General features: G+C 40.4%; 1 protein-coding gene and 1 long non-coding RNA gene across 7 annotated transcripts in view; one reads left to right on the top strand and one right to left on the bottom strand.

The window, feature by feature from the left end:
• Positions 1-12525, top strand: part of SORBS2 (sorbin and SH3 domain containing 2) — a 221503-nt gene that overhangs the window by 146579 nt on the left and 62399 nt on the right. For 2 of the 4 annotated variants that reach the window (XM_015545140.2, XM_015545139.2), the window contains 4 exons: positions 2364-2502; positions 6696-6868; positions 11539-11605; positions 12309-12353. In XM_015545140.2, coding sequence (XP_015400626.2) covers positions 2364-2502; positions 6696-6868; positions 11539-11605; positions 12309-12353 — 424 coding nt within the window. Of the gene's footprint in view, positions 1-1918; positions 1961-2363; positions 2503-6695; positions 6869-11538; positions 11606-12308; positions 12354-12525 lie in introns of all 4 variants that reach the window. The other 2 variants (XM_042983004.1, XM_007098994.3) reach the window with 2 other exon arrangements.
• LOC122237843 overlaps positions 1-12525 on the bottom strand; it is a 77018-nt gene that overhangs the window by 51199 nt on the left and 13294 nt on the right. For 2 of the 3 annotated variants that reach the window (XR_006216510.1, XR_006216509.1), the window contains exon 2: positions 803-900. This is a non-coding gene — a long non-coding RNA (uncharacterized LOC122237843). Of the gene's footprint in view, positions 1-802; positions 901-8726; positions 8905-12525 lie in introns of those variants that run through there. The other variant, XR_006216511.1, reaches the window with a different exon arrangement.

The following is a 12525-nucleotide window of genomic DNA, read 5'->3' as shown; positions in this document are numbered from 1 at the left end:
CCAATAATTCATCTTTCATTTAGAGCAATATATAAATAGTCCCCATACAAATGATATCATTTAAATATGTCTATATGGCAAGAGTCCCTAGCAAATGATTTATGAATAACTAAATGCTTTCAGATTTTAAGGCACAGATTTTCTTTTTTTTTTTTAAGTTAATTTATTTCGAGAGAGAGAGCATGAGGGTACAAGCAGGGGTGGGGCAGAGAGAGAGGGAGCGAGAGAATCACAAGCAGGCTCTGCACTGCCAGCATATAACCCGACATAGGGCTCAAACCCACGAACTGTGAGATCATGACCTGAGCTGAAACCAAGAGTCAGACACTTAACGGACTGAGCCACCCAGGCGCTCCTAACGCACACATTTGCCATCACATATAATGTATAGACAATGGCTTCAGTTTGAAAGGTATCTAACTTTAGGCAAACAAAAAAAGTGGAGAATTTTTTTCTAAAATTGATTTTATGATGAAGTTTGAAGTAAGCACCATTGTAAACAAAATTTTAGTTGTGCTACATAATTTTTATGTCATGTCAATGTCATAAACCTGAAAATTTCATGCATGGAGAAATATTATAAGTCACATGCTTTTCAAGACATCGCAATTATAGAAGACAAAAGACTTTTTAGTATCTTTCTTAAATACTTAACAATACTTTAAATGGGGTTTAGTATTCATTCAATGGTTGGGTATAAAACTTTGCCATGAAATGTTCCCATTAGTGACTGGCTACAGAAAAAACAAAACAAACAAACAAACAAAAAAAAAGCCCTCACTTTGCAGGGCTAACACCCTACCTGCCAGTACAGCCAGAAGCTCAGTGGTCCTGGGGTTCTCCATGTTCTACTATGTTTTCAATAGTTCTCCGTTTTAAAACTTCAAGGAATAGTAGGGCCTTTAACCAAAAACACAGAACAGTAATAGCATATAAAATTATGTACTAACCAATTCAATTTGCTATATTTAAGACTCCTTAGGAGCTTGAAAGGCCTACATACATATAGTCTTACGGGCACAATCAGAGCTAACTGGAACTGAACTTAGTTTCAAGTTGCAGGTCAAATTGCACATAGGTCGTCCATGAGACGATTTTCCTAATAAGTATTACACTATAACAATAAAGTATTTTCTAAAATTCTAATGGTATTATTTCATTAGTAAAATCCTGGTCCGTTTAACATGATAAAAGATGAAGTCTATTTGCAATATTTACTTTCTTAACCCACAATCAATATTATTGCAACTATCAAAATAGGATTCAAGCCAACTTTTCTAAATTTAGTAACACAGTAACATGATGGTTTTTAATAAGAATTCTGCTTTTAACACTCATTGTAACACATTATAGCAAGAGTACCATAATTATATTTACAAAGAACAACCAAACCAATTTGGGCAAGGTGGCAAAAATACTCTCAGGTAATTTATCAAACTTGTAGACAGGCTCTGAGGCATTTGGGTGGGCCAGTGCCTCGGATCATTTGAATGTCCAGTGCTATTCAGGTATAAGACCTATAAGATATGGTGGTTTGTGACAGGAGAGTGGTTTCTGTAATAGCTCAGAGAAGCACTTAATCAGTAAGCACAATCACTGTGATGGAATATTTATTGACCCCAGGGCAGATGTGGTATGGCTATAAAAATATGAAATTAAATTAACTCTTGGCCATTTTCAAAACATGAGCTTTAAAATGAAAAATCAAGGAAATATGTAAGTAATTGACTACCTACATTTCAGGCCTGTCTTGTAGAAGTTTAATTTGTTTTAGGATCAGTAGAAAAGTAGAAAAGGTTCGCAAATGATGGTTCTTTATCTGTGTTTGTGTGTATTCAGCTGTAAAGTATTTTAACCAAATGCTCTTACTAATGTTTTGTCTCATTTGCATGCATTATGTAATCTCCCCCGTGCCCAGGCTCGGCGCTGTGTTGCGGATAGAGAGGCATCCTTAATAGTGGTGAGCTCAGCCTCTGTGAACTAAGTTGATCCAATTCAATTAGAATATGTATCCATTGAATATCTACTATGTTATTAGCACAGGTCGAACATTATAAAAAAACAAAAAAGCAGCACATATATGACTATCTCCAACAAGTATCTTAAGATCTCGCTGGGGATATAATATACTCAGATATAAATCAATCAAAACAATAAATTCTCAAGAAACCAAAAAGAGACCCATAAAGTACTAAATGAGATTGCAATAGGCAGAAGCCGGTGGTTTATCATGCCTTTCTGATGCTTTGCCAGAAAAGATTGATTCTTTTAGAATAGGATAGATTGCTTCATGATACGTAAATCCAAACGGTTGTGTTCCTTATATTCCTCACTTTGCCTGGATGTCTCAACTCTCTTCTCAGAGCCAGATAACGGTGAATGGAAACTCAGGAGGTGCTGTGAGCCCAATGAGTTACTATCAAAGGCCGTTCTCCCCTTCAGCTTACTCTCTCCCAGGCTCGCTCAACTCAAGCATTATCATGCAGCATGGCCGGTCACTTGGTAAGTCTTTTGCAGTCATGATTTCCATGACAATTTCATATAACAAGTACAAACCACATGAGAAAAACATCAGAGTAATTTTTCCAAAGAGGTGGGATATTCAACAGTCCAGTATTTAATGAACCTATGCTAGGGGAGGAATTAAGACCAGAGGAGTCACTGGAGAAAATAGGCATCCAGCTATCCCAAGACAATGACTACATCTATATCTGAGCCTGGAAACAACTATTAAGTGTTTGTAGTTTGAAGTAGAGAGAAGGTGGACAGTCAGGCAGGAGAGTTCTCCCCACCGGAACATTCGTGTAGCGCATTTCCATGGATGGCAAATACCATCCATGTTCATAACAGCTCGTTCTTTTGTGGAAAAGCTTTCACTGTAGAAAATTCTCTTAGCATATATACAGAATTGTTTCACAGTTAAAACAGTCTAACAGGGGGACAGCTGCCTCACAAAAACAGTAAATAGTAAACTATCGCCTCACAAAGTAGCAAAACACTCTTTGAACTGAGACCAGAAGACCATTGGCCTGGGACAGGAGTTCCTTTAAATAACGATCCCTGAAGTTGCTATACAGAGAGTTCTTAATCCTTTGAGGACTAGGAATTAGACGAAAGAGAGAACTCTCCTCCAGAAAAAGAAAAATGCACATTTGAACATTCATACAAACTTTCAAGCGTATCATTTCACGGGCCCTGTGATTTTTTTTTTTTTTTTTGAAGCCTCCTGGATAAGAACTTGTACTGTATGATCACAAACACTTTTACGTGGCAAATATAGTAGGACTGTTTAGAAAACAACGTATTTCTTAGTTTTTAACAATGTAAAAAAGCAAAACCCCGAAACACTAAAAACCAAACCAAATCAAGCCGTCGTCCGAATTCAAGCTAAGAAAGGTCCCGTGATGTTGAGGGACCGGAAGGCTTCCCTCCAGACAGCCGGGAGGAAGGCAGAGGAAAGAGGGCAGGCAGCACACCTCTCAGAAAGGCTGAGACTGATCCCTCCGGGCCACCGCCAAACAGCAACAGAACACAGGCCTTTCACTCGCCTTTCCTCCTTGAGCAGCAGGCAGGACCTCTTCTCCCCCAGCACCCTTTGTTCGTTGAAAGACATGATGCCATCCAGGCTTACCCGGGAACATTCAGCGTGTGCGTTATGGAACTCAGCTTCTGTGGTCAACAGAGCCTCTGGGACACTCACATGGAGCCCTGAGACTCACCGAAGAAAAGTCTAAATATACTTGTGCCTTCTCTAATGGTGCTCGTGGGGATCACCTGTGAATGTTATAATGCTGTCCTTTTAGAGTATAAGAAAGTAGGACGTCCTTGTGCCCAGACACTGCTCTGAAACAATCAGTCCGTGGTGCAGTATTGTAACAGGAGTCCTTTATATCGAGACTTTTAAAAAATGTTTATTAATTTATTTTGTGAGAGAGAGAGAGAGAGAGAGGGAGGGAGCATGTGTGTGCGTAAGGGGGGAGGGGCAGAGAGAGAGAGAGAATCCCAGTTAGCACAGAGTCCGACGTGGGGCTCAATGCCATGAACCATGAGATCATGATCAGAGCTGAAATCAAGAGTCAGACACTTAACTGACTGAGCCACCGAGGCCCCCCATACCTAGATTTTTTACATAGCTATGCATCATCACACTCCTTTAGTAAAACTACAAATTATTCTAGCCATAATGTTTTCTCAAATAATTATTATCAAAGTCTGACTCTTTTTCCTCATCACCTGTCTTAATACACACAATTTTGTCCCTCCCACCCCGAGAAACAAAATACATAAATACTTGAATGTAGACAGTCTTTCTTATTAGAACATACTGATGGGTAGATTTACATATAAGCCATACTACAAGGAAAGAAATGTCCCTTGTCCCACTGGAACAAATTCCAATCAGCCAGTGCTGAGATAGGTTCTGAGAATATACAAATCTATCCTGCTTCGAGAAACTTTATATTAAGCTGAGGACAAAAGACTACAAAAGTGAGAGTTAGTGGACCTATAAAAGAAATACAAGGGCGCCTGGGTGGCGCAGTCGGTTAAGCGTCCGACTTCAGCCAGGTCACGATCTCGCGGTCCGTGAGTTTGAGCCCCGCGTCGGGCTCTGGGCTGATGGCTCGGAGCCTGGAGCCTGTTTCCGATTCTGTGTCTCCCTCTCTCTCTCTGCCCCTCCCCCGTTCATGCTCTGTCTCTCTCTGTCCCAAAAATAAATAAAAAACGTTGAAAAAAAATTTTTTTTAAAGAAATATAAAATAAAAAGCTAACTTATATAAGCTATAAACTCCTTGACTCTAACGAACCATATGTGAAGACAGAGTTCATACTCCTTGCTTAGGCTGGGACTTTGCACATAGGAGGTGCTCAAAAATTATTTATTGTTTAATAGAAATGCCGCCATCATGGTTCCTGACTCAAACACTTTTTGGAACTAAATGGGAAATCAGAGTCAAATATCACATTTGGAATTACTTGGAAAAGATACCGTTTCCTTCCTAGCCTTATTCATTCTTCATCAGAAATGTATCTAAAATGCTTTTCTGTTGCAAACTAAACTGAATATAGCCATAATAATAGCAATAGCAGTTATAAGTGTTACAATAGATTTTAGCTTACAGGAGTCCTATCTGTAGTTATCCTTATAATGATGAGTTAAATCTTTTAAAATCTTACTTATGAATTTTTATATAAATTTGTTAAAAAAAAATACAGTCATATATGGGGCACCTTGCTGGCTCAGTCGGTTGAGACCAGCTCTTGGTTTTGGCTCAGGTCATGATCCCAGGGTCATGGGATCAAGCCTCCCATCAGGTCTCCCTCTGCCCCTCCCCAACTTGTGTGCTCATGTGTGCACTCTCTCTCAAAAAAAATTTAAGATTCTCTCTCCCTCCCTCTGTTCCTCTCCCCTGCTTGCACTCTCTCTCTCTCAAGTAAAAAATAAACAAATAAAAAAATACTATCATATGTTTTGAGATAGATAGATTACATATATATTCACACATATATGCATATATATGTCATCAAGTGATGGTATCCTGAAACATTAGAGCTCTTCCATATCCACATAAAAAGAGACCTTTCTGGGGTGCCTGGGTGGCTCAGTCGGTGGGGAGTCCGACTTCGACTCAGGTCATAAACTTGCTTTCGTGGGTTCGAGCCCCACGTCGGGCTCTGCGCTGACAGCTCAGAGCCTGGAGACTGCTTCGGAGTCTGTGTCTCCCTCTCTGTCTGCTCCTCCCCTGCTCGTGCTCTGTCCCTGTCTCTCTCTCTCTCTCAAAAATAAAGATTTTTTTAAATTAAATAAATAATTATGCTTCAAAGTAACAGCCAAGATATCTGGCCATCGTGTCTACTTAAATACAAATCAGCACTAATAATTTGAAATCATCCATTTAACCCATGAGCCTTCACCCCATCTAAGTATGTGTTTGGATGTGGGGATTTCTTAATGTGATTTTTGTTTTCACTTCATTTATATGAAATTGCTGCTGTAGACTCAACAGTCCTATCTTCTGCTCTAAGAGGACATTCCGGTGCTTTCAAATAACAGTAGTCAGCAACTTCACACAAAGATAATGTCTCGGTCTGCCTCCTCGTCTCTAAAACGGAGCCCCCCATGGGGCACCAGGGTGGCTCAGTTGGTTACGTGTCCAACTCTTCACTTCAGCTCAGGTCATGATCTCACAGTTCCTGAATTCGAGCCCCGAGTCAGGCTCTGCACCGACAGTGCAGAGCCTGCTTGAGATTCTCTCTCTCCCTCTCTCTCTGCCTCTCCCTTGCTGGTGTTCTAAAATCTCTCTCTCTCTCTCTCTCTCTCTCAAAATAAATAAATATTTAAAAAGTAGTAACAAAATAAAAAGTAATTAATTAATTAAATGGACGGTGAGGTGAGCTAATAGATGTAAAGTACTGTCTTAACACAGTGGCTGCTACACGGCCACACGGTCCTTCCACAAATGTCACCCTCCCCCTCCTCCTTCTTCAGACAACGACAGGATCTTGTTGTTACTGTTCTGTTGGGTATATACCTACATGCTAACGACGAGTGGCTCGAATGCAAGGTAAATGGGTCAAAAGAGAGAGCGATGGAAATAGATTCTACGTTACAGTTGGCATAAATATACAAGAGGCACCGTCAACTTATGAGTCCTTGCACATCAAATACATGATATGTCACCAAATTTTCTCGGCAGATTCCACAGAGACCTATCCCCAGCACGCGCAGTCTCTGGACGGCACCATGGGCAGCTCCATACCACTGTACAGATCCTCAGAGGAGGAGAAGAGAGTGACGGTCATCAAAGCCCCCCACTACCCGGGGATCGGGCCCGTGGATGAATCCGGAATCCCCACCGCAATTAGAACGGTAGGAAATGCCAGCGTGGTGGCTGCAGGGCTATGCCCAGGCTCTACAAAGGCCGGATTGTCAACGGCTTTGTGCATTCCTATGGTCTTATATAACGAGGATTGCCCTCTATGCCATTTGAGTTCTCGTGAATATTATGTTGTATGTGGCAGAGAAAGAGGAAAAGAACTGTGGATGATTGAAGCTAATCACAGAATCTGTGTTTGCATCTTAATTGAAAATCACGAAGATTGTGAGTTTTGTTGAATAAAGGTATATTTTGTTTTGTTTCACCTCTTCCAGGGAGCGTTAGGGCAATAGAGAGAAAGGAGAAGGAACGAGACAAGGTGAATGCTTTGACTGCTTTGCCAATAAACCAGGGATTTGTTTCTTGAAATGGATGTGTGTTAACATCAGGAGATTGGGAGCCGTGAATTGGCAGCTGGGCGGTGAGATGATTGCAGCAAAGGGAGTTAATGTCATGGAAAGAAAAAAAAAACTGTGAAGAAAAATACACATTTTAGTGTCCCTCTTCAGCTGTGCCTGCTGTGAGCCCTCAGGGATATTAAGTGAAAGTGTTTGAATTTTTTTTTTTTTTTTTTTTTGGCTTTAAACTCTGCCAAAGCATTGCTCAGTGTGTCAGGGCAGCCCCTTCTGGCAAAGCTCAGCAGCAGCAAAGGCAGCTACTGAGAGCCCGGGCAGGCAGCTGCTCACTGACCAGTCTACTCGCAGAGAAGGTTTGTGCTAGCCGGCAGAAGGAAGACTCTGGAAGCCAGGATGAGGGCCGCAGCACGTCTGCAGGTGAACTGGGGGGCTTTGCAAGGAGAGGGCTCAGGCTGCATACTCCTGCCTACCTGGCAGGGGTGTTGCCAAGAGCTGCTTCCCTGGAATGCAAACCCTGGGGGCTGGGGGTGGGGAGGGGGTGCAAAGACAATAGTGGATAGAGGAAACGAATGGGAAAGAGATCAGGAAAAAAAAAAAAGCAGTGGTAAGATTGCATTTCTCATAGATGGGGATTGCGCATTCTGAGAGAAGAGTTAAAAAATGGATTATTCCAAGCATCTGTATCAGAATTGCAAGCCAGAAAGTCAACCTGCACAGCAGTTGATGGGGCTGTAGATGCACTAGATTCTGGGAACACTGAATGTGACTAATTATCAAGTCCTAACAATCTATGTTGGAACTGATGATTGTCATATTTAAGTCACAGAAAAAGTTCAGGGATTGTGACTAACGGTCTTAAGACAACTGCATGTTTCTGGTGACGGTGTTTGGTCATTTGTTTCCCTTTGAAGGTTTCTGACTCAAAATGGTTTAACTGGAATCTTTTTTCCAAATAACGTAGGGATGCAGTGTCAGACAGGTATGGTGTCATTGGTTTTGCTTAATCGACCCTCGAGTCATAGTATATACACAAATTAGGATATTCCTGACTCTAACTTGTTGTAGATTCTGTCTGAAAGGATTGTGTCTGAGACCTCTGGGTGTGTTTTTAACATGATGAATGATATATAAGAAACAACATGAAAAGCTGGACCAGTTTTTTTTTATCCATCCGACATAATTTTCTTAAACAGCAAAGACTTGCTTCTTAGTTTTCCAAAGGAAAAATAACAGACATTGTCAAAGGTTAGTGAAAATCAAGTAATATTAAAATTCTAGTGGTCTGCCTACTTGCAAATCAAAAGCATGTTTAGATATGCATATGCAAATACATATGCTAAACATTCAATGCTGGTTCCCCTTCTGTAAAATAGGAAATAAAATGTAAGCAACCCAGAAGTTCCCTATAAGGAACCGTAATTTTTAGGCACAGCTGTGCTCTTATTTAGACTTTTAAAATTGTACGCACAAGGTACAGGTCTGTGAAGACTCTTACTTGCGTTCCCTGTTTTTCAGCCTCGCCAAGCACATCCCCAAGTATAGCTGTGTTTATAAATGTTGAGTCAGGCCGTCCCTGAGCCACAGCAGGCCAAGAATCTCCAAGGTTGTTTTTCTTTCTCATCCGTGTAGAGAGTAATGATTATCAGACTCAAATTGCTTTACATGGACTTTCTGCTCAGCGTATCCACCAAAGGCAGTACTGTCTCAGTGTATCATGTTGTAGCCTCATTTTAGACAACCAGCCTATACCAAGGAAACAGAATTTTGTAAGCTAGAAACTCTAGAAAGCCAAAAGTCAACAAATGTACCTTTGAGTTATTTGAATGAAGGCTCCCCAGTCTGCCCTCTCTCATGTGACCTGGGACGTCTGGGTTAGCCTTTTACTGCCATTCTTAACAACAACAAAAATCGCTGGGGTTCAGATCCCAGGAGGCTGTCTAATTAAAGCCAGCTAGTTAAGTGAAATACAAGACTCTTTTTTTTCTAGTTCAAATATAACACCGTTCGAGCATTTTCAAAGCTGGAAAGGGGCAAAAATAGAATAGAATCACTGTATACTCGTATGTAGAAAATATGTGTCTTTTCCCTTTTTGGAAATCTCTGTGTGATAAATCAACATCGAGTTTTGATACTTTGTAAACTGTAGAAAAGTAAAATCCAGGTGAATTCTGCCAAGATTATAGAAAACAAGTGAGTCGTGAATTGCTAGTAGTTACTGCCCATACAAAGTAACCTTGAAGGACACATACAGAAGCAAACTTCCTTAAACTTGAGTAGACTTCTATTTACTTAATCTCGGTATTAGACATAACATGTCCATGATGCCATTTATAAAAGAAACTTCAAATGCCCAGAGTGCTTCTTTTAGAAAGGGACAAAGAGTTTTAGTGTTGCCCTATACCAGTTTCATACTCCTCTTTGCCAACCACTGGGCATTTCCTGGCATCTCTGTGCTCACCATATAAAGCTAGCAGATGGCAAAACTAAGCTCCTGCCTGATATGTGCCCTCCAGCAAGTGAAGAAAAAAAAAAATCCTGTCTGTCAAGATACACTGCCATATACAGGGATATAAGTCACTTATTTAGGCTTCCTTGTTGCTATTGGTTGTGTCCAGGTATGGCTGGGAAACATGTTTGCACCAACTTACATCTTATTTTCTATTGCTGAAGACATAAAGGAAACAGAGCTTAACAAAAGAGAAACTGATCTTTTATGAAAGTGTCCCTTAAAGATACATGTTCAGCCACTTTATTTAAATCAGCCAATAATAACTAAACTCCTGATTCATCACTGCACCCCTCCCACCAGCTCCCATCATTTGAAAATAAGGTCAATTAACAATCTCCTCAAAGCTTTTCCAATGTAGAAAGAGCCTACAATGAATGAAGAGGTGACTCAGAACAAAGTCAAGTAGCTCTTAATATTAATCTATATTTGCTGTGATTATCAGAACCATGTATGCTCAGAGACCAAAATAAATTTAGATGCGGCACAAAACCCTCAATTTCCAGATGAAAAATGCAATTACCACATTTCTGAGGGGAAAAAAATAGGATATAAAATCTAAACGAACGCTCAGTCTTTCAAAAAGTACAAGAATATTTGTGTGGCAGTCCTAACAGAATATTTTATATCAAGAGAATGGTCTTGGAAAATCTGGTGTATTTATCACTATATACAGAATGATTGGGTTTCTTGCTGGAGTATTTCTGGAAACGTTGAGATAAAGATCTTGCCAAGCAAAATCTTTAATTATGATTATAAAAGTGTAGGTCTACTTTCACAGGTATGTAATCAGGTAGAATTCCATCCAATAACCTGGGTTCTTTCATTATTTTATTCTATAAATATGTTATGTTCCTTACTGACTGTTACTATTTATTGAGCATTTCTTACATTCTAGGCATTGTTTTAGGTCTTATATACATGGTTTCATTCCATTTCCATCACAATCCTATGATGTAGATATAATTATTTCATCTTAGGAAGGACAAGCTGAGGTTCTAAAAGCTTACCTAAATGATCCAAATTCATACTGCTAGGAAGTATGAAACAACAATTAAAGGAAGCAAGACTTGAATCTAGGTTGAGGTGACGTTAATTTCTTCTTTCCACTACAACCCAGTTTCTATCGTGTCCTAATCCAGGCATGTGGAAAGAGCTTCTACTCTCAAGGAATTTATAATTTAGCAAAGCAAATGCTGCATACATTTATTTATCATGTTAAAAAAAGTTTTAAACAATGTCTACATTTTTTTAGATTTACCGCAGGACCCTTGACTGTACTACATTCGGGGTTTTATGAACTTAACCTAGTAAATATCATACTTTTATTTCTCTAAGTCTAAGCTGATCAGAATACAGTAAAAAATATTCCCTAGTTAATTCTAAAAATGATGTTTTCAACAGAACACTCACGAAAATGTTTTGAAGGATAATGATAATTAGCACCAAAAGGAGTTCAACAAACTATTACAACACTACAACTTTTATTCAGTGCATTTTATATAAATATGTTTGTACAAATATCAACTATCTAATGCTGGGCACAAGTGCGATTTGGCCACAGCATATAATGTCCCAATTCAGCCTAAATTCAGCCTAAAGGGGTAACATATTTACAAACCTCATGCATAACTAGGTAAGTTACTAGTATTGTCATCATGAAATAGGTTTTTGTTCTTTTTTGTAATCACAGACAGAAACCTGCTATTAGAAAAGATAAACTGTAGAAAGAAAAACGTGGAGGGGCAAGCAGTGTTGACTCAGCACCGGTTTGGTAACTACTGAACATTCTCTCTTACAGACAGTTGACAGACCGAAGGACTGGTACAAGACGATGTTCAAGCAGATCCACATGGTACACAAGCCGGGTATGTGTGTTGTTCTGTTTTCTGATCGGATCCTCCAGGCCAAAGGGTATATGTGTAGCCTCCTGTAGAGTTCAGGTTCACACAAAACGTTCAGACCCTAGCAACTCCATGGCGGTCCCTCTTTCAACTTTCCTCCTTGTTTTCCTTCTACCGTCCTCAAGTCACAGACACCTGAGCTGCTGCCTCACCCCTGAGCTGCCAAGAAGCCTCTTATTAGGTGACCCTGGAGGGGTGCCAGGTGCTCTGGTCCCTTCCTCCCTCCCCAGCCACAGTCTGGCGTGGTGTGGGGTGTGGCGCTGTCATTGTTCCTCTGTCCACCCATGCCAGCTGCTGATTGAGAGAGAGAGAGAGAGAGAGAGAGAAAGCAGAGGTAGGTCTCACCAGCTTGACAAAAGATCTCGAAAGCACTTCCGGAGGAAATTCATGATTCAGAAGAGAAGGCTGCCCCAGGAAGTGAGGAAAAAGCCCTGGCCCTGCATGCTGGGGAGAGGGCAACCCAGCAAGTACGTTACGGACCAGCGAGGTCAAACCGCAGCAGCTCGGGAACAAAGCAGTATTAGAAAATTCGAAAAATGGTGTTATGCACCAGGCAAGAGACCCTGGTTTTCTACCAAATTGTTTTTGTTTCTCTGAAGTTCTACTGTCTTGTTACGATATGGTGACCGAACGTGTATTACCATGATATTTATGTTTCATTTTCTAGATGATGACACAGACATGTATAATACTCCTTATACATATAATGCAGGTAGGACGGGGTTCCTTGCTCGCAATGAATACCGTATGCTTGGAATCACTTCCCACTCACTGTGTTACCACTGTTTGAGCGCATGTTTTCAGTGTAGACAACTAAGAGGATGCTTTTCTTTTTTCTTTTCTCAAAGCATGCATAACAAAAGGATCGATCTTTTCCCATGGAA

This window comes from Panthera tigris, chromosome B1, assembly GCF_018350195.1.
Source record: "Panthera tigris isolate Pti1 chromosome B1, P.tigris_Pti1_mat1.1, whole genome shotgun sequence".
NCBI lineage: Eukaryota > Metazoa > Chordata > Mammalia > Carnivora > Felidae > Panthera > Panthera tigris.
This window is presented reverse-complemented; position numbering and strand designations above follow the sequence as displayed.